The following is a 22,679-nucleotide window of genomic DNA, read 5'->3' as shown; positions in this document are numbered from 1 at the left end:
CTTGTATTTCCTTGCTGACTTCTTGCTCCGCCGGCCAAAGTCATTGATTGTGGTATTTTCCTATGTTAATGTATACAAATATCACCCAGTGTTTTCGTAATATGTTTGCGGTGAGACCTTTTGTTTCTCTAGGTTCAAAAACACACCCAAAAAGTGCCCCCGTCTGTGTCTATTTAACCTGATTACAGTGATAGTTCTCATCACCAAGCACATGTGCTTGTCAACACCCAAACAACACCCAAAATAATATAAAAAAAAATATTCCAACATGAAACCAAAAACACCAAAACTGGCTCCTACATTTATGTTGACATCTAAGTCAAAAACTATGTTAAAAAAACATGGTCATAAATAAAGAGGGCTTTTATGAAGATATTGTATTTATGAGTTAGGGATGTATTACAGCAGGAGCATATCAATACTCATTGTTTACTATTCCTTTGGCTTTTCATTCTCATATTTTTCTTTCACTTTCATAAATCTTCTGTTGTTTTTCTAATAACAATGCTTCAAGGTGGATGAAACCATTTATCTCAGGGTTCTACTCGGATATAGCTCACTGGGAAGAGCAAATAATATCATATTTCTCCCGGAAAGTAAACCCTGGTGATTCACTGTGTTTATGGGCTGTGAATCTTGAAGGTCGGTCACAGGATTGTCTGACTTTAATATATCTTGGGATTAAAAGGGATACACAATTCTTCAATCTGACAGAGGTTGGCTACAGATCGTCTATTGTTTAAACAACAGTCAGGCTTTCCTATGTTCACTCACTGAAACATGCTTTCCTTCTTGATATACTGAACCTTAAGAGAGCTTACACCAATGCAATGTCAATGTCTACACTTGTGATGAAGGTCTTGAGAGCACCAGAAGCTCTGAATAGAAGCCGGATACCAGCAAAGAGCGTGAGTGAGTCAAGTAGGACCAAAATGAAACTAATATTATTGAACCTATCAGTGTCTGGCTGTGGAGAAAATATAATAAAAGAACCACAATGCTTGTCGACACACTTTCCATGTAGCCTTTCTTAGGGATAAAGATTAAATCAATATTCTGCATCCACATGGTTCCCATCTCATCTCTCGTCTTTTCACTGTGAAGAATAGATGGTTATAGCTGTCCACATTAGGGTGGGCATAGAGCAGCGAACTGTAACTCCTTGAACAGTGACAAGACAGTCCCTTTTGTACATCTCACCCCGCATGATACATCTGCCATTAGCTACTTCACGTGACAAGGAAGAAGCCTTCATTTTAAGAAAAATATAATTCAAATGATTAGTCAAGTCAAACTTTATTGTCAAATTCCGTTTATCTCTGACCCTCGAGTGAGTAGATTCTGAATACTACATAGTGCAAGGGTGCAAAATAAAATGGTCTATATAAAATGGAATAGAAAGTAATAAGCAATTCAATTCAATTCAAATATTGACATTACAACATTTGTTTAGCAATAGATGTATACGTATACAAGTGTCTGTGTATGAGTGTAGTGTTGTGTTGATTACAGAACTGTAAAGTTAACTTTGGAAACGGAATAGACATAGGGACAAAGAATCCAAAGGGTATTGTGGAGTCATGGTGTGCAGAAAGTCATACACACAACAACCTCTAGGTGGCAATACAACACCTTCAAATTCATTTACAGCATATACACTGTATATACCGTATATTTATTTATTGAAGAGACTCAATGTCACTATAAAAGACATACAAAAGCAATAGGCCTTTATATATGTGTACGTTGTAAACAGAGACTCAGGTGGAATGTCAATTTAACATCGAGTGACTTTATTTCTCCTCTTTGACAAGCACAAAGCAGCAGCAACGCAGCATACATATTCACTAACATACCTGCACATGTTATATATTACATACGCATATATATATTTCTGATAAAAAAAAGTAACATTAACCCATAAGGACCCACGTTGACATCCAGGTTATACACACTTTGAATGTCCCAAAATGTTCCTCATACAGGTTTATACTAGATTTTTACTCATTAAGTCCCTTAGTGATATATACTCAACATCCTGGTGTGGTTGTCATGTGACAGCCATGTGACTGTGTCAGGAAGTTACTTCCCAAAGATTGGAGTGTGACAGCTGCACACAATTGGAGAAATTAGCAAATTTCAAAAGCTTGGTTGCGTTCCGAATCGCATACTTTCTACTATATAGTATGTAGAAAAAAGATTTAGGATGTCCCGATTCTTATGGCCAGATTTAGGATGGTTAGAAGTACCCGGATGTCCTACTTCATGCGGCCAAGATTGTTAGTGTTGAAAAGTGCATCCTATTTGGGCGATTCTGACCCACAATCCAGTGCGCACGTGAAGTGACGTAACATCGACGAAGCCTCCATATGAAAACAAACGGGGATGCAACGGATATAAAAGCAAGAGGCAAGATCAAGGCGCAATGTTATGATGAAATAAGAGAGTAAAGTATGTCCCAATAGTATGCCTACTGCATCCTAACTAGATTATTTTTATCGTCGGATGTAGTATGTAGAATAGAAAAAAGAAAGAGTATGCGATTCGGAACACAACCCTTGTTTTTTGTTACTAAAGGTGAATTAAAACCCATTTAACACTTCTAATGCTTTAATAGGGTGTCATGTATTACATTTAACCTAGTCTGACCATATTTCATTAACAACTTTATATAGAACAAGTTAGGTAAATTTTGAGCCTCAAAATAGTAAAAAAAATTGGAGTGACATATTTGTTACAATAACAAAAATGGTAATAAGCTAATCAATTAATTTTAGTGTTTCATTTATTTTGAATTAATATATGTTCTTTTGCTAAATTCAAAGTGCATTTGAACAAATTTAATCAAAAATTAATGACAACACATTCTAATATATTAGGGTTCAAAAAAAAAAGTTTGGATAATATTTTGGATTAAATTTTTTTTTTTAATTTCCCAAAAAAAAAAAAAAAATAGAAACATCAGAAATGTGGTCTAGTTAGTCTGTGTTCCATCCCTCATATTTTTCCTATAAGTAGAACTGGGTCCGGGTTCTTATGGGTTAAAACAAGTCTATGCTTTGTAACTTGGCTGATCCTGGATGTATGAAGCAGCACATTGCAAATACGCTAAGGCACATGATATTATAAAGGTAAAGTGCAAAGAGTAAAATGAATGAATGAATGAAAAGGCAATGTTTATGTTGTAGTAGGATGGAGTGAATCTGCTTTTGTATAGCAACGCTGAAGAGAAGACACTTCAATGTAAAGCTCAGAGCTCCAGGGTGTCTTTCTGCACGTTGCAACCCAACAGTGCATTTCCAGCTTCAACACACTCTGTCACACATGCTGCTGAAAATAAAGCACACAAGAGAAAACAAAAATCTTCATCAGAGGAGGAGAGTGAATCTTAGCAAACAGAACACACAGTTAAAAACCATCAAATCAGCACGTGTCATGATAATTATACTACCATTCTGAGCACGGAGCCATGACACAGCCTTCATAGCCAGGAGCTCCCACTCTTCCCGAGCATCCATCTTCAAACCATGGAGCCAGATCAGAGCCAGAATGGTGGCCCACACTTCCTGCTTTGCCTAATTCAGCCAATCAGATCAGACAAAGGAGAATTCAAGGGGGGGGGGGGGGATGTGACTGCAGTGCACCCCCACTGGTCAAGTGAAGCTATTCACAGATAAAGTCTAAGCCTTTCATAAGCAGGTGGTTAAAATCACCACTGGTGGGCATCATTCACAGCTTCTAAGACCGGCGGTGCTTCCTTGAATATTACTACAGCTCATAAAGAATAAAACAGCTAAAAATTCCTACTGATAATTGCCGTTTTACCGTTGCTCCAAATCGTGATCTCCTCAAATTCTGCAGCAGCTTTCCATAGACGTTTGGTATTTTCTCTTGTCTTATGATTATGTAGAGCCCTTTTTGTCCCCTCTCTCTAACGGAGGATTCTATTCTTATTTCTTATGTTTCAAATTGGAGTGTTTCAATTAATAATTTATTTAAAATCATCATCATTCAAATCCATGTCATGGAATCTGTTTTAAAATAAATGACATGTATTGGTGACTTACCGCTGAAGGTTTAGGGTTGTCCACCTCCTCACTGGTCTTTCCCAGTGCAGCAGCCAGACCTGGATCCAGCAGCCAGCAGCCAGACGCCTTCTGGAGGGAGACCAACTCCAGCAGGGGGTCTCTGGGTAACTGTTTGACTTCCTCTCCAACTGAGGAGAAATCAAAGGGAGAGCAAAGATGACATGAACCCAGTAGATCAGGGCTATTAAATTAGTTTTGAATGGGGGCTGGTTGGTGGAAATTATCCACAATAGGTTAACTCTTCAACAGCTTATCAAAATACAGGTAGGCCTAGGTTTACTAAGAGTGCAACAGCTTATCAAAAAAAATAGAAATAAATGTAGGCTACTCAAAGTGCAACAGCTGACAGTGTTTCCCACAGAAAATGTCTTAGTCAAGGGGTCACTGTCCATGGTCATGGGAGGCGCGGCACTCATTCAACATTTTACTATTTGTTGCCCATTTGACACCAATGAGTAGTATAATGTATGGATGGGACCATTTGAGCAGCTAACTAGACTACAGCTAGTGTTATTTCAGGTTTTGAGCATACAGTATGCAGTGGTCTGCCATGGGTAGTCATTTCCCTTTGTTCACTTATTTCCATATGGGATGGGCTTTTTAAAAAGGGATTCCAATTTTCTGTTCTTTAGAAAGCACAATTGCCTACATAAAGAATCAATACATGATGGTGAGTCTATATAGTGTGTGTGACACAATAATAATACAAAATAATACCTTTATACTCATCTTCCAATTCTTCATCCATATCTCCCATGTCACATTCTGTTTAATTCAGGAGAGATGCAATGTTACAGTAGCAAGTATGGTTCTAATAATACAAAAAGAAAATCAACCATTTTCAATATTGCACATTACATTGGTCAATGAATGCACTAAATGCATGCATGATCGTGTTGACGTGAGCTGTTCTTTGTGTGACCCGGGTTAGCTTCACATGGGCAAATTGGGCGTTGCACTAAACTAATGCTAGATCTTTTTGCTGTGAGATCTTTTTGCTCTGTGTCTGAACCAGGTAAGCTTCCCCTTGCCGCCAAGCGGTAGCACTTAAACTGTCCTCCCTCCTATGAGTCTGAATAGACCCAACAGTCAACTCTCTATAACTGTACAGAAATCGGCTGAAATCCAATGAATTCCACAGACAAACATACATCTGTACTGAAACCTTCCGGTGTATAGAAGACATTTGTTTTTGCATAACAAATGTTTTGACATTTAAAGTACATGGGCAAAAAATAAATAATAATAATTACTTTCTGGTGCCATAAGGTTTTTGGTGCGCACAAGAAACTTTTTTTCTTTTTCTCACCATGTCATTTTAAGAAGTGAGGATAAGGATAAGACATGCCATGGAAAAAAAAGATAAGGGCATCCATAAACATGAATTCACCCATCTGATTACCACCTGCAAAGGACCCTCCAGAGCAAGGTGCAATCATTCTCCCCTTAAACGCTGAAGAGAGTACCACAGGTACAGCTCCGGAAGAAATAAAGAGAACAGTCTGGATTTTTCTTAAATCTTCATCTCTACATTACTCATTGAAAATGCTCTTGACAAAAAATGTATTGGAATTTGGTAGAAATGTTGTCAGTAGTTTATATTATAAAACTAAAATGTTCATTCTACTCAAACATATGCCTATAAACAGTCAAACACTGAACATTGAGAGTGGTCTCTTCATTTTTTCCAGAGCTGTATTTATGAAATTATGCACCTTGTAAAAAAAAAGGGTAAGACATGCCATGGGAAAAAAAAATATGGGCATCCATAAACATGAATTAACCATTTACTCACCCATCTGAATACCACCTGCAAAGGCTGAGATGAAAAGAGAGTACCACAGGTCATTAAATGAAGGTCATTAGCCAGGGCAAAAATACAGTATATCAAACATTAGACTGATAATACATGTATCGTTATAATAAGGGCAAAATTAGTTCAAGCACAATGCAGATCCTTCTATAGCTGAATAAATGGTTTGACGTTTCATAAATCTTCTTATTTTCAGCCAAAATAATAGGTAAATATGGAGCTGGTTAGCATAGGTAAGCACAACAACTACAAACAGTGGGGGTAAGCAATACCCAAATGCAGTCCCATTCAGTTTTATACTTACTGGGTGGACTCGAGCAGGCCATCGGACTATACGAAAAATTCGACATCGGCATAGAACAGCACATCATCACTTCAAGACAAAAAATAGTATGGAGGACAAGATGTAAACAAAAAATATCAACTACACAACTACTGTAGTTTCTGAGCACATTACAGTTGTACAAGGATTCACAAAATATTCAGGTCTGTCAAATATATAATATATACGAGGGAAACTTTTTACATACAAACAGACGTGAACATGTTTATTTATTTATTTATTTGTTTATTGAACAGGGAACAGCACATAAGCAGTACCAGATTTAGCTTTTAGCTAATTTGTGAACATGTGAACACACTGATAGCACAGAGGAAATTACAGCTCGTATCTACAAGTGAAAAGTGATATCTAGATAGTGAAAAGTGATAACTAGATTGTATTAATGATAAAGCAGTACGTCACATTGCTTGAGCACCATTGTTCATGGTCAGCTATAAAATCTCTGAAGTAGCAGATGCCTTTTTGATTACTCTTTCTTTCTATGAAACACTTACTTGCTGGTCCTGGAACATTTCTGCGCACCAGAGGTCCTTGAATGGCCTCTCCGTCCCCTTTGTTGACAGCAATGAAGGCAGTGAAGGAACTGCTCACTCCTGATTGGACGCTGAGCTCCACCACCTTCTTCTTCACAACGTCTTCTTGCTCTCCTCCGTCCTCTCTCTGTTCCATCTCCAGGGAGCGAATCACAGTCTGAGCAGCCAACCTGTGGACTGTTAATCTGCAGACAGGGGTATACACAGGTTGTATTACTTTACTCAGAGATAACAAATCATTATTAATGCAACCACAAGGCTAGTACTAGCCAGAGTAGTGTCTTCACCCTAATGGTAACGTCAGTATGCTAATCATGTTTTCTATGACAGGCTAATATGCAGATACTAAGGGTGTATAATGTTTAATTGGCTGATGGTCTTGTTTGCTGTTACGGGTCATTTATATTAATATGAGATTTTTGTTTTTGTTAATATACGTGTTAAATTACTCTATATTCATACACCAATCACTTAAACCGTATGCACAGTTCATAACACAGGTCTCCCAGTCATTCAGATTTGCGGCAATTGCCACATACATCTAATCAGGATACAGAGTGCTATAAAGAGGCGGGTCTTTGTGCCTGTGAACGATGACTCGCTGCTCTCCATCACGGCGCTATCTGACGAAGACGGCTGTGTGTTCATGTGGTGGTGACGTAGGGACGAGGGAGGGGACTGCTAACTGCAGTCACTGACAGGAAGTAAGCTATATTCCTCTAAAGAAGTTTAAGCAATGTTGTGAGAGTATCCACTCATGATGAGGAAGGCTGTCTGCTTTAAGAAAACACCTTTTCTATCGCCCATTTCTCTATTGAAAGTCGAACGTTTTGAAGTGTGAAATGGATAGAGGTGGTTGCAAATGTGTTCATGTGCTGCCAATGAATCCACTTAAAAAATAAATCTTGAGATGTACTACTCCCAAAATGAAGTAAGTATGTTATACAGGGATGCAAAGAGTTGAGGGGTCAACAAAGTGAGTAGATACCGTCGACTCGTTGGGCACACGCGTCGCCGCATGTTTAACGTAACGTCTAGTGTTTTCACCGTAAAGACTAGAGCAGGGTGTCAAACTCATTTTCACAAAGAACCGCTCTACGACATTAGAATCACACTAATGGCCAGACATGTCTACTGACATGCCTTCTTTTTAAAAACAATATATCTAGGTATATAACCTGCGTACATACAGGGCAGGGGCATAGGATAGTTTAGTTTCAAAATTCTGGGGAAGAAATTATAGATTATATTTTTCTGTGAAGGAAAAGACAACATTCGAGTTCCTGGTGCAAACATATCACATGTTACTGGTATTTTTTGTTTTATGCCTCATTTCCACCGAGTAGAGCGGGTCGGATCGGAGCGGCTCAGAGCGGGACAGCTCACTTTTAAGAATCTCGGTGTTGTTTCCACCGCCGACCCTACCCTTACTGGTAGGGCGGGGTTTAGGCTGGACTGCGATAGCCGCCGCCAGATTGTGGGTCAAACTATAGGGTTAGGAACAACTGTGGTCAAGCCAGCGGTCTGTTGTTTTTGCTTGGTCAAACCAGCCGCTTCTTTATTTATTCCCCCCTGTGTTGTGAGCACAGAGACGGCTCGATGCAACTGATAGGAGACGGTGAGCGAACAGCGCTGGCTGCGGCAGCTACGTGACATCGTAGCAGTGGGACACAGTGTAGCCAACTGATTCATTTAATGACGAGGAAAAACACCACACAATAAACAGTGCCGCGCTCACATTGTCGCCAAAACTCTCTTCACTCTAGCCGAGGTGACTACAAACGGCGGAAATTATTCAAACCAGCCGCTTCTTTATTTATTCCCCCCGTGTTGTTGTGAGCGTGTATTTACTACTATCTATGGCGTAAACACACAGAGACGGCTCGGCGCAACTCACAGAGACAGTGAGCGAACAGTACTGGCTGCGGCAGCTACGTGACTATGGGACACAGTGTAACCAACTGATTAATTTATTGACGAGGAAAAACACCACACAATAAACAGAGCTGTGCTCATATTTTCGCCAAAACACAAGACTATCTTCACTCTTGCCGAGATGACTACACATGGCGGAAATGATTCTTTCGACCAATCAAATGACGGCTCCGCCGTTTCGGCACCCTTTCAGGCGGATAGTACCCCTACGGAGGAGTACTGAGATTTGGAGCGGCTCAGAGCGGTTAGGTGCGCTTAAACCGTACCCTACCCAACTTTTGGCAAGTGAAAAGCCAAACTACCCGGACCGAACCACTCCGATCCAACCCGCTCTACTCGGTGGAAATGAGGCATTAGTCTCTGACCCCCCCCCCTCCTCCCCCTTCCAAAAACTAAAACTACTTGGATTTGCACGAATCACACAAGTGACCCATTTGGCCATCAAGAAAGTGAGTCTCACTTAAAAAGTGAGCTGTTTGCATCCCTGGTTATAGTCAGTATCTCATCTAAACTAATGTATGACCAAAATCAGTTTTACCCAGTGTCCTGTGCTGGTTTGAGACTGAAGTGGATCTGGTTCTGAGAGGGATGACCTGCCAGGCTGTACTTCACTGTCACACAGCCGTCTGCTGCCTTTGAACTCTGGAGAAAGCAATACAGTTTGGCAATCATTCAGTTTGTTGAGTAGTGAATCCAGCTTCAGATATAAAATAGGGGATTTTACTCTAAAATGGTGCTGCTCCTACCTGTCCAGTGAGCTGGGCGTAAATCAGTGACCTTTGACCCTGGAAAATTGCCATGAGTGTTGGAGAGAGAGCAGTTACAGACACTCCCTTTGGCAAATCCCATGTGACCGAGATGTCCTCCACAGCTGGCTGCAGAGCAAATCGCAGGGACTGCATCGCCTAATAATAAAACAATTCACACAAAACGTTGGAAGTAATTTAATGACTTGAACCATTATTTCTGTCCAAGTACAAATGTATTTAGATTCAATATATGATTTGACAGCTTTTTTGTGTTTAACATCTCTTACTTTGGGTTGCATCCTGTCAGTGCCTGTGATGAACTGAGCGTGACCTCCTCCTTCCTTGGCCAACCCATTGATGAGAGCAGTGCTGGCCCCTTCCCCAATCCCAAAGGAGAAACACCTGCAATACAGTAGTTTGGTCTTTAACACACAGCACTGGATCATGTGGAATGTTGTGGGAACTATGTGAGTGTTTGTTGTAATGTCTGTTTTTGTGCTTTCACCTGTGGGAACCTGAATTTTTCTTCACCAGATCAATAACTTCTTTGGTGTTCCCCACCTCTCCGTCACTAAAGACAAATAGCTAGGGAAGGGAGTTCACATGTCACAATAGGTTACACAACGTCACACCCAGAAACATACAGTACATCATGTGTAAAAATGCATACAAATCATTCTCTGAGGGCTGTGTTGGACTTCTTTTTTCATAAAACAAGTTATTTTCGACAGTTAAGTCTGCAGAAGGTGTGGTGAGTATGAGCGCTGACTTAACCGGTTCTTGCAAGATTGTATTTTTTAAAAGGTGTGACTACAAGAGTAGGAGATGTTGAGTAGCCCTAGGAGCTTTTGATAAACCCTAGTGGATTCTGGTTGGAGATTGTTGAATTAAAGATTTTTTATTTTAGCACTGATACAAATTTTTTCAACCCTTTAATGTTCACTTGTTGACCCTCAACAAATAACCAAGTAGTTGTGGAAACAGAAACAGGTGTGGATCTGAGACGTGTGTGTATTAGAAAAACTGCCTTCAGCCATAATGCACTATCTATTAAAGGTAGTACATTATGGAACACACTACCCCCAACTATAAGGGAACGTCCCACTCTGGACACCTTTAAGAGCCAAGTAAAGGTATGGCTAAGAACTAACCAAAGGTGCAACCACCTCTAAATGTATGCTGTACCTTATTAGTTGTGTATTAATTGCGTATTTGTTTAACCTACTAATCCTACTAATGAATGATCCTGTTTTACTTTTCTTTCGTTTTGTTTCTCTGTATTTGTATATAGCAAATGTTTCTATTGTATATCTTTGTCATTTGTATTGTAACATCAACCTGCCTAATGGACAACAGATGGAAATAAACCCCTGGGCTACAATGTGGTATTTTTAAGTGTACTTCTACATGTACATGTTCATTAATGTGCTTTTTCCTGAAACAAATAAATAAATAAAATATTACTTGTCTAGGTTGACTCTGAATGCAGGGCTGGCTGTAGATATGTTTGAGCGCCTCGAAAATCTCTGTTCCTCCCAGATCGGCATGCATCTCCTTAACTTTCTTCAGAGCCTCTTCCATGGTCTTCTCACTGTACTCCACACTCTTACTGCAATCACAAACACACACATACAGAAGGTAAGGTGGTGTAGTGCTACCAACGTTTACACCCCAATTTGACATAAATGACACATTTACAAACCCTGAAATCAAAGAATGAAGCACATTTGGTCACAGTCTCACAAGCGAGTGACTTACGGGAAGATATGTTCAAAGGTGGATCCAAAACTGTAGATGTTGAAGAAGCAGCCCATTGGTAAGCTCTTCAACAGGAGCAGCAGAGTATCCTGAAGAGGAGAGCAGAGATGGTGAAGGCCACTGTGTGAGAGCAATGCTATGAATGATTCCATGACAGATATGGCACATTATGAATACCCTGGCACTGCCAATGCGATCCTGAGCATTCTCGCTGTTATCCATACCACAATCCATACTTCCAGATCGATCCAGTAAGAACACAAACTCTCCACATGAGGCGAGTGAAGACATCACAGCCTGGGGGAACTCAGGGTACAGGCTCACCATCACTACTGGATCACCCATCAGAGAGCCTGAAACACACAGCAGAGACAGAAATGTGACTTCTACCATGTATCCAGACATGTGTGAGTCATCAGTGGGAGGATGAAGAACTCTGTATTTTTAAAGTAACAGCTTCCCTGGTTTGCACTCACCATGCTTGGCAGAGGGCTGTCCTGCCTCCACCACAGCAGTGGGCTGGTGGGCGTCTTTGTAGTAAATCAGCAGTTCAACATCTCGGTCAAACTTGTGTCCTGCAGCCAACTTGACCTGCAGTTCACAAAACACACATATATTATATACTGTATACTATATATCACGACGAATTAACATATATATGACAGGCAGCAGACACATTAGCACTCTACATACCGCGGCCTGGGTTTGGTCTGCATTGAGGTACTTGAGAGGATCCAGGGAACATTTGGACTCCACTTTAGTGACTGGACGAGGAGAGGACACTTGGGCAGAGAAAGACAGAGTGTAGGGCACCAGAGAGGCTGGAACAGAGGTCACCTGGACACTGCTTGCGTCACTACCTGTAAATAGGACATGACAGTTTAGGAATACTGTCATCTAAGAGACATTACAGATTGAGAACATTTGGTCCAGCACATCTCCTGGATAAACCTAAGAACGGGACACCCTTTCCCCTAGCTACATCTTTCCTAGGCCAGATGGGCTTTACAATGAACCTGATCTTGCGAGCTTCACATTTGTTTCTCTCCCATAGATCAGCCTGGACTTTCTCCAATCTCCATGAGGGGAAGCCTGGCTCCGTCAGTTTGTGGAAGGCAGCCCCTGAATGGTTCATGTAGTCATCAATCTAGCATCTAGTCAGACATGGTCCCTCCCCACTTTCCATCTGATAGTGGAAGGCAACCCCTGATTGGTTCTTGTGGTAGCTGACGTCAACATAGATAAGCTCATGAGATATGGCTGGTCGTCTCACAAGGCTATTTTGACCATTACATGAACCAATCAGGGGCCGCCTTCCACTATACGAGACAAACATTAGGTCTGATCACAGGTCCTGATGGGGCAGTCATTTTTTTAACCAGGCTCTTCCCCACAGGGACTGGATAAAGTCCAGACTGATCTGAACAAATGTGAAGCCTTCAAAACCAGGCTGGTCTCACCAGGCTAGTATATAATCCCTATTGCAGTGCCTCTCCTCCCAGTTGGGAGAATAGATGTGATTCAATAACAATAATTGTGCAGTGATTTTCAAATGACCTAAATAATGCGTATTGGTGAGAAGCACTGAATCCAAACCTTACTTTGGTTTGTTCCAAAAGAAAGTCCAATCAGCCAGTTCTCTAATAAAATGAAAGATTTCAGAACTTTGTTTGTTGTCTATTTGTCGGCACAATCAAAAAGACAAGATGTGTTTTCCAGCCTGAAGACTTAGTAATGAGATGATGTGTTGTGCCAGCTTGTTGCACAATGGTTTCTCTTTCCAAGCTGAAATATGTTGGCTGCATTCCCTACCCTGAGGTCGGTAGCGAGGGTTGAGCACAGCAGGCAGACAGAACCTCAGCCCGTCATCAGCCTGCACAGCCAGCTCAGTGACGTACTCCAGCCTGATGGAGGCGCTCTCTCCTGGAGGCAGACTGCCCACACTCAGAGAGAAGATGTCCGGACTCTCCTCACTCTCCTCCAATAGGAAGGCCTGCTGGCCGGAGCTCAGAGCATCATCGTACTCCTCACGAGCCTGGAGTACAGAAGACAACATGTGGGTAACTTTCACTGTGTTCATTGTTCACGAGACGATAAGCATCATCTTAAAGCAGCTACGAGTAACATTTAAATATCTTTAAACAGCCTCATGTTTCCTCTGAACAGCAAATGAGACCATCAGTGCAAAGAAATAGGTTTTTATATAGTTTTTATCACTCACACGCCCAGTACGAGCTAGAAAACAGCTTTACGACAGCGGGCGTCGTAAAAATACTACCGCTTTTGTCCAAAGGGGCCGCCAACGGACAAAGTTACTCGTAGTGGCTTTAACTGAAAATGGAAAATAACAGAGCTGAAATACAAGTTGCTGTGTACGGACGGTCTGGTTGCCTTAACATGTCACATTACATTATATTCATAATTCAGGGGACACATTGAGTCAAAACAATTTAATTAAAATCTTGAATTCAATTTTTAAATTCATTCGAGGCAACTGGACGTAGGGCCACATTTAGAGGAGCAGTATCTTAGTGATCTGATGATACAATGCAGATATCACGAAAACAAGTATCCCAATATATTGCTGAATCAATTTGTTTTTGTCAAGTCAGTGTTTACTGTCTGACTCACCTCCTGTTTCTCCTTCACCTCAGCTACAATCTGTTTCTGTCCAATCTTGGCGCTGAAATGACAGACGGCAGCCTCTCCAGGCAGAGGGAAGACAAACACAGCCTCTATAGGTTTGTCCTCTTTGTTCTCATAGTTGAGAGTGGAGACCACTGTGGCTACATGGTCCCTCACCTCCACCTCCACCTCCACACTCTGCAGAGGAACTGGTCCAGGAAACACAAGGAAACACAATGAACATGAAGTCCTACAGTGGAGCTTTACAGGGTTGTGTTTTGTGAGATTTGTTTTTTTCAAATGGTTGAGGGTACAACTTCTTCTGCAGTGAATACTTGCATTTTAGACACACTAGAAGTGAGTATGTGTTAAGTTGTCTAACATGCCTCTCTCTATAGTGTGCAGGATACTATTGTGTTCCAAAAGGTTATAACAGCCATCACAAGCATAACATTTGAAAATATGCAGCAATAAAAGTACAAGTGTAAAGGGTTTTGAAGGAAAGCAGATATATGTTGTGTCTTGTAAAAACTCTTTACCTGGTTCCTTCTCGGTAGTTATCAGACCGCAGCAGTTCTCCATCATACCTGTACAAGTATTAACAAAGAAATCTGAGGACATATTTATGGTCGCTATGATTTTTTCTCATTTGTCATACTCATCATGGTCACACGCTTCTTCTACTGCATTAAAACCTATCTTTTCAATATACAAACAAGACAATAAAAGTCATGGACCGGAAACCCATGAGATGACATCACTGGCATTCTAAAAAAACACAACCTTTTCACCTTTGATAACTTTATTAATTTGAGTAATCTTAAATTGTTTTTCAAGTGTGTAAATAACCATGCGTCTCCACTGTTGTCTGAATTGGCCATCAGACGTCAGAGCTCTCGTCGGGCAAATACACGAGCCTCCATCAATGGTGATTGTCTTGTTCCCATGCACAAGACATCTTTCGCCCAGTCTGTTTTCTCTGTAAAAGGGGCAAAACTATGGAACCTCTTGCCCACTAATCTAAAACTAGAAACTAACAGCAAAACTTTTAACAGAGAACTTAAACAATGGCTCAAATCAAATCAACAGTGCTCACACAAATAATTTACAACTGGTTTATTGTTTGATCATGCTGCCTTTGTTTTACTCTACGTAGCGTATATGACTCATTATATTGCTGCTCTGTACTCTATTGTATACTGCATTTTTACTCTTTTAATTATCAGTTTTTTATCAGTAGCCTATTTGATCTTGTTTCTGTCTTGTTTAGTTTATTTTGTTGTTTTTAAAAAGCCTCCTGTCCTGTGGACAGGTGTGGTAAACTAGCATTTATGCTAATACACTGTAAACAATGCATCTGGTTCGTCCAATGACATTGTCATGTCCATGTCCAAATAAAATCTACTATACTATACTATAAATATTTTTCACCATGTAAACCACACTTTACAATCATCCTCAAAAATATGACTGACAAAATCTCCTTTCTTTAGTGCACACAAATACCTTTGGAAACAAATCTATAGCCATTGCCACACAAACATAGAGTAGCCACAGTTTTAACACAATGTCTTTAAATACGCCAAACATTTGGGAGAGTTTGAATAACAAATACATTTTAATACCATGTCTGCCCTTTCAACCCTCATACTTCAAAGATAGTTAGTTCCCAATTTAGAAATGCAGCAAACCTCTCCCTCAAAGGAGACAACTTTTTTTTAAATCTAAAGGTGCGAACACACCAAACGCGTTGGGTGCGGTGGCGGCGTTGAAAAATCCTATTTTTGCATAGGGAACCATTGGTTTACGCGCGATGATGCGTTGGCTGCGGTAAAGCAGCGCTTTGGGCGCGGTAGCCGCGTTACCAAAGCGTCACCGCACCATCGCACCACCGCGCGAGTTCAAAAAATTTAACTTTTAATGCTCCAACGCGTGACGTTTAGCCGAGTTGGCCAATCAGCGGTGAGCTTGACCCGACGTCACGGACATCGGCACGGTGGGAGCATGGGTGGGAGGACAAGATGCGAGGCTGAGCATACTGTTAATGGACTCACATAATAAGGTTGATTGGTAAGTGAATCTGTTAGACCAGTTAACATGTTTGGTTTCACATATTGGTCTTTATGCAACCCAGTTATGGTTAATATTGTTATTCATTAATGCCCGGAATTCTGAGAATTCTTTCGCATTCCTTGAGATACTTTCATAAGTATCTCAAGGATACTCACCCAACGCGTTTGGTGTGTTCGCACCTTAACACGGAACTAGGGACATGACTCATGTTCCATGGAAGCGACTGAATAATTATTTCCCATAAAATGGACTGAACCTGGGTGGATTTCATTTCTGCATCAGAATGTTGCGCTATTATTCTTTTTCGTGTTCTCTTGAGGTTTCTCTCACATATCCTATTCCACAGTAACATGATGGGATAAGTAAACGACACCTTTAGTAATCCAATACAAATAGTAAATATGTAATTCTACTTCATTCAGGCAAAAATTAAATGTAATCAATATCACTGACAGAACTGCACTGTCACAGATACGAGGACTGCGACATAGTGATCAAGGGAGGACAGTTTATAAGCACGGATATCTCACTCTGATTAACTCACAGATCAAAACACAAACAAGCTGATGTCTGTTGGAAGCAACCGAACCTTTTCTGCTCTGTAGTACTTTTATGACTGTTTCACTATAGTTCGTAGCCTATGCAAATCGAAACCCTATGTGAAAACAACCGTGTCTATTAGTAAACAGAGTTTTGTCAAGCAGACTACGTCAAATAAACACGCAGCAGAATAAGAATGCAGGCTACTGTACCTCTGAGGATAGAAGTGTGTGAGTGTGTGTACGGGCAGATTTACTGCAGCTCTCTCTCTCTCTCTCTCTCTCTCTCTCCCTCTCTTGTAGATACAGTATATGAACACACCCAAAGCAGGAAATGTTCTTCTAGATACAATGTAACGCCACATAACTAGTTTCAAAATAAGAGAATAGTTTCAAAATAAAATAATATGTCTGGTACCAGAAGACAGTAAATAAAAGCAAACACTATCAAAGGAAATGTACGGACGTTATGATATGTACTTTCAAAATAAAAGCCCAACTAATTCACAAATGTAAGCCAAATGTTATGTCAATAGATTGTTTTATTGGAGATTTAAAAGGAAACGCCTTGTTATCACAGACTAATTCCAAATCAGGGTTATAGTACACGACCCCATAGTGTGACCCAGGTCCTTTCAAAATAAAAGCCCAACTAATTCACAAAGCTTAAGTCAATAGATTGTTTTATTGGAGAATTAAAAGGAAACGCCTTGTTATCACAGACTAATTCCAAATCAGGGTTATAGTTGGCTACACGACCCCATAGTGTGACCCAGTACGTTTCAAGACCTTCTGATGTGTAGTTTCAGAATAAAAGCCCACTAGAAATTGAAATATGAGACATTTAGATATGATTTTGGATTCAATTTAAAATTAAATGCCCAGTTATCTCAGACTCATTCCCCTTCAGGGTGATAGTTCACGACCCCATGAGGTCACACAAGAAGTTTCAGGACATTCTGATGTGCAGTTTCAAAATAAAAGCCCACTAGTTGTTGAAAATATGAGACAAATTAGATATGATTTTGGAATCAATTTAAAAGAAAATGCAGTCTGCAAATCTCCAGATGTAATGTTTGGGTTGGCTTTTACCTGAAAAATCCCTTTTCTTGTGGCGCTTGAGGATATTTTTGAAGGAAGTCCACTTCTAAGCAGATGTTAAGTCCCTTTTAAGGCTCTCCATTTGTAGATGATTTGCCTCACGGTGGACCGATGGAGCTCAAACTTTTTTTATATGAATTTATAGCTGTGCCCAGACCCATGTGCAACATCAAAACTCTATTCCTGAGATCTTCTGAGATTTTCTCCCCTTTGAGCATGTCTGACCTGTATGGGTTCAGTTTGGTGGGCCTAAACTGACCTGGTTTTATCTTTGTTTTATCTAGTGTTGTTTTAACAATTGATTTCTGGAAAAGAAAAATGTTGAATTGATAAACAAACATTTGTTATTTCATATAAAAATACTGGTATTGATAAAAATTCATTAATAATGGTTAAAATAAATAAAATTCCAAAAGGCTCAAGGGGTTCACAAACTTTCAAGCAGCACTGTATATGTGACTGATTTTGCTGACCAGACCCTATAATTTTATGTTTATAGCATTCACCCATTGCAGTGACGAGGGTGGCTGCATCCCCTTCCCCACCCGGCTCCCCTCCACAAACCAGATCTCCTTCTCCACCTGGCAGATCTCCACAACCCATCTCTTTCTCCCCGTACACCCTTCCTCCACCCCTTATCCACTCCTCCTCCACCCAGATCACCTCCCCTGCAAGGCATCCACGCCATCTTGAATGCACTCCGGGCCAATGTAACTTTTCAGGAGCTGACACCATACTCCAATTGCTTCAATGTAGTCAGGTGAACGGTACAGAGGAGGGCATTCAATCCAAGATTTAAAATAGATGTGGTCTTCATGGACAGCCCTGAAGGGGACGCAAGAAGGTTCTGTTGACACTGGGGGACCAACAAGGGAGTTCCTTACCCTACTTATGAGGGCAATTCAGGCACAGACATGTACAAGGTTATAACATATCAAAGTAATATTGTTTTTCAACATCGGGTACCAGTACAGTATAAAACTTTGTAACTTTCCTACAAAATTGAAAATGTCGTTTGTGCTTTCAGCACTTAACCGGGGGACATACAAATGCATTGGCCAGTTGATAGCCATTTGTGTTGTCCATGGAGGGGTGGGGCCCTATGTCTTCTCTTTGAGACTGCTCTTCCAGCTCACAGGGGAACCAGCTCCCCCTGTTGACGTGATGGAGGTGGATGACGCTGACCTGAAGACTCAGATTCTGGAGGCAAGTTACAAATGAATGAAAGAAATATTCCTCCTTTTGAAGACTATATAATATTTTGCTTGCACAGTTATGATCATTAATGGATCCACTTTTAAAAATATGTCAAGTAATTTTAACATACTAGTTGTCTAATACATTTTCATTCGCATTGGCAATCACACGGTGAGATTACGTTTTTTCTTATTGATACACCTCAGTTACCCCTCATTCTGGGACACCCATGGCTCAAGGAGCACAACCCTCAAATCAATTGGAGGGTTCAATAATACAATAAGTTTGAAAGGACTTCACTCCGGTGAAAATCAGTGTTCCAATCAGTGTTCAATCATCTTTTAAAAATGCCCCAGTGACCAGTGTTTTGAGAGATTTCAAGGGCGAGAGACAAATAATATCAAATTGGACAGAGGGTAAATCAAAACCACAAAGAAGCTGTCCTGTTTGTATTTGACTACATTTTTCAGCTTTATCTGTTGACCTACCTGGACATGTGGCCGGCTACTCCTACATCTTTCTCTTGCATTATTGTTCCAACTGAGCCTTTAATACTGCATTGCAATTACAATTATTTTAATTGTTAAATGAGCTGAATAAATTCGTATTTGGACATATTAATACCAGGGTGTATTCGGGCCACTGTGAGAAAAAAATAAAGAAGAGTGCTTGACTTTGCTTGTTCAGACTGGGAATCAAACCCCAGTCTCTCGCGTGATGGTCAATAACCTTAACCACAACACTGTCTGGACAATGACCAAAAAAATGAAATAAAAATTATGCCGATGGCGTGCGTATCCTCTCACCACGGCGATGGCGTACATATCTTCTCCACACGTGCATTTCAAACAAACTTATCCTTCTCCTGGTAATCCCTGGCACTATCCACCCACCATATTTCTCTATCAGTCTGAGGTTGTATGTGTGGCCCCTGTTGTGTGCTTACACAGTCGGTGAAAAAAAGTCAGACGCAGACGTGCAGTAGGGGTAGGATGTGTGTTTCAGGGGTTAGAGCAGTGGCGGCTGGTGAATTTTCTTTTAGGTGGGGCTGAAATTTTATAAACCAAAACCATGTAGGGGGGTCTGGGGGGATCCTCCCCCAGAAGATTTTTTGGTGATTTTCACATACAAATTAAGCATTCTGGTGCATTCTGACAAAATAATAAAGACAAAATAGAACATTTCCTTACAAAGACAAATGGGGCAGGGGAACTAGGTTTTAACTTAATTTATTTGCCTTGTAGAATTCAAAAAGATTAAAAGTGCAAATAACAATTGAGAATTATACACAAGTTAACATTCTCTCTCTCTCTCTCTCTGGCGTTAATCGGTATCACACCCAGAAGTACAAGCCTTCAAAGACTGAATAAGAGATAATAAAAGTTGAAATTTAAATCATCAGCAAGTGCTGGGAAACAAGTGATTATGATCACTGATACAATTAATACATAAACACAAATTGTGACCATATGTCTTGTGTGCGTCACACCACCATAGGTTTGCAGAGAATTATATATATACAATATGCACACTAAAAGCATGATGCAAACATAGGTTTGCAGAGAACTATATACAATATGCTGTAGTGCTTTTACATAATTCACCTATGGAACTGAAGTTCCGGGGTTCCGGGGGGACTGTTATGACTGGGGGAATTTCCTGTTTTGTTTTGTTGGCGTTTTGAGACTATCGGGAGTTTACTGTCTGCTCCGTTGTTGTTACTCAACAAGTGTATTAATGTCATTAAAGCAGTTAGCTCCGTCTTTTGACACTCCGCCTCCGACTCCCGTCTTTGCACGCCACATTGGTGACCCCGACGTCAGTACCGCTGAAGATTCCGAGACTGATTTGAATATCGATCGCAACAGCATGGCGCTTTCCATCGTTCTCAAATTGCCGGAGTTCTGGGAGACGTCCGCGGCAACGTGGTTCGCACAGGCAGAGGCTCAGTTCACCCTCCGTGGGATTACAGATGATGCCACACGCTATTACCACGTCGTCTCAGCACTGGGGAGCTCCACTGCAGCCAGGGCAGTAAGCTTTATTACATCTCCTCCTGCCCAAAATAAATATGCAGGGCTCAAGGCTTACCTCCTCAAAATCTTTGAACTGTCGAGATCGGAAAGAGCCCGGCGTCTTCTTGCCATTCAAGGCCTGGGGGACAGCAAACCCTCCGAACATATGGAAATTATGTTAAACCTGCTGGGCTCGGAGGTACCAAATTTCCTTTTCATCGAACTCTTCCTGCGACACATGCCACCACACGTCCAGACAGCGCTCGCGAATACATCCATCACGGAGCCACGGGCTCTGGCAGAGGAGGCAGACAGGTTCTTTCTGGCCACCCAGCATTTCGCCCCGGATGTGCTGGCCCCGACACGCAGTTACACTCGTCCGGGCAGCAGCGCTCCCCTTGGCGGAGGACACGCGTCCACCGACAGCCTTACCGCTGCGGGCCTATGCTGTTTCCATGCACGTTTCGGGGCCAAGGCAAAAAGGTGCCGCTCTCCGTGCACTTTCAACGCGGCGGGAAACGCCAAGGCCTGCGCTCAGTAGTGGCCGTGAGCGCAGGCACAAAGGGCCGGCTGCTGTTCATCGTGGACACCCTCTCCAGGCGTAAATTCCTTTGCGACACCGGTGCACAGAGGAGCGTAGTGCCGGCTACGGTGGACGACGCCGCCGGCGGGTTGCACGGCCCTCCCTTAACATCTGCCAACGACACCCCGATCCGAACGTATGGCACGAAGTCTGTGGATTTATGTTTTGGAGGTCAGCGGTTCACATGGGATTTTGTTACAGCCGACGTCTCCTTCCCCCTCCTCGGCGCAGATTTTCTGTGCGCACACGGGCTGCTGGTTGATGTCAAGAACGAGCGCCTGGAGGACGCATTGACCTTCTCCTCGTTCGCATGTGTCTGCGATGAGGGGACATACGACGGCCTTTCTAACTCGCTCTCTGAGGGTGACAAGTACCAGCGACTGCTCAGAGAGTTCTCTAGCCTGCTGCAACCAACCTTCTCGTCCACGTCGACGAAACACGGTGTGGAGCACCATATTGAGACGAAAGGGCCCCCCGTCCATGCCAGGGCCCGACGGCTCGCTCCGGAGAGACTGGTGGTTGCTAAGGCTGAATTCGCCAACATGGAGCGCCTGGGCATCATTCGCCGTTCCGACAGTCCGTGGTCCTCGCCACTCCACATGGTTCCGAAGCAGGATGGCGGCTGGCGCCCATGTGGAGACTACCGCCGCCTAAATGATGCCACCACGCCCGACCGCTATCCAGTGCCCCATATTCAGGACTTCTCCGTGCATCTGGCGGGGAAGCTCCTGTTTTCCAAAGTCGACCTTGTGCGGGGCTACCACCAGGTTCCGGTGCACCCTGCGGATGTCCCGAAGACAGCTGTGGTCACTCCGTTTGGGTTGTTTGAGTTCCTCAGGATGCCATTCGGCCTGAAAAACGCGGCCCAGTCCTTCCAGCGGCTGATGGACTCGGCACTGAGGGACATGCCTTTCATCTTCGTCTACTTGGACGATGTCCTGGTCGCCAGTTCCTCGGAGGAGGAGCACCTCACACACCTCCGGGCCCTCTTCACAAGGCTCGACCGCCATGGCTTGATCATTAACCCGGCGAAGTGTGTTTTTGGGGTGCCGTCCATCCAGTTCCTCGGGCACCTCATCAACAGGGATGGTGCCGTCCCCCTTCCGTCGAAGGTGGAGGCTGTTTCCAACTTTCCCCACCCACGTTCGGCCCGGGGGCTCCGGGAGTTCCTGGGGATGGTCACCTTCTATCACCGATTCATACACCGGGCGGCCCACACTATGCGCCCGCTGTATGAGGCCCTCAAGGACAAGACGCCCGGCCAAGACGTCGACTGGACTGCAGAGAGGGACAGAGCGTTCGAGGACACTAAGACTGCATTGAGCCG

The 22,679-nt window shown here is 42.2% G+C and overlaps 1 protein-coding gene across 2 annotated transcripts; it reads right to left on the bottom strand.

The window, feature by feature from the left end:
• Nucleotides 1-1,772: 1,772 nt before the first annotated feature.
• On the bottom strand, nucleotides 1,773-16,776 carry LOC307271533 (von Willebrand factor A domain-containing protein 5A-like). 2 transcript variants are annotated; one of them, XM_080054030.1, is made up of 20 exons: nucleotides 16,670-16,776; nucleotides 14,384-14,431; nucleotides 13,851-14,053; nucleotides 13,032-13,254; nucleotides 11,913-12,079; nucleotides 11,696-11,810; nucleotides 11,397-11,572; nucleotides 11,220-11,308; nucleotides 10,926-11,070; nucleotides 9,967-10,046; nucleotides 9,749-9,863; nucleotides 9,459-9,617; nucleotides 9,251-9,354; nucleotides 6,739-6,962; nucleotides 6,206-6,274; nucleotides 5,884-5,907; nucleotides 4,806-4,853; nucleotides 4,068-4,216; nucleotides 3,452-3,575; nucleotides 1,773-3,327 (listed from the first exon to the last, which is right to left on the bottom strand). In XM_080054030.1, the coding sequence occupies exons 2-20, from the start codon at nucleotides 14,427-14,429 to the stop codon at nucleotides 3,251-3,253; spliced, it is 2,337 nt and encodes a 778-aa protein (XP_079910156.1). In that variant the 5' UTR covers nucleotides 14,430-14,431; nucleotides 16,670-16,776; the 3' UTR covers nucleotides 1,773-3,250. The 2 variants fall into 2 exon arrangements, with proteins under 2 accessions (XP_079910156.1, XP_079910155.1); XM_080054029.1 differs by having other exon boundaries at nucleotides 1,773-3,330; nucleotides 16,670-16,775.
• Nucleotides 16,777-22,679: the final 5,903 nt, after the last annotated feature.

Source organism: Ammodytes marinus (assembly GCF_949987685.1).
Source record: "Ammodytes marinus genome assembly, chromosome: 3".
Classification (NCBI taxonomy): Eukaryota; Metazoa; Chordata; class Actinopteri; order Uranoscopiformes; family Ammodytidae; genus Ammodytes; species Ammodytes marinus.
This window is presented reverse-complemented; position numbering and strand designations above follow the sequence as displayed.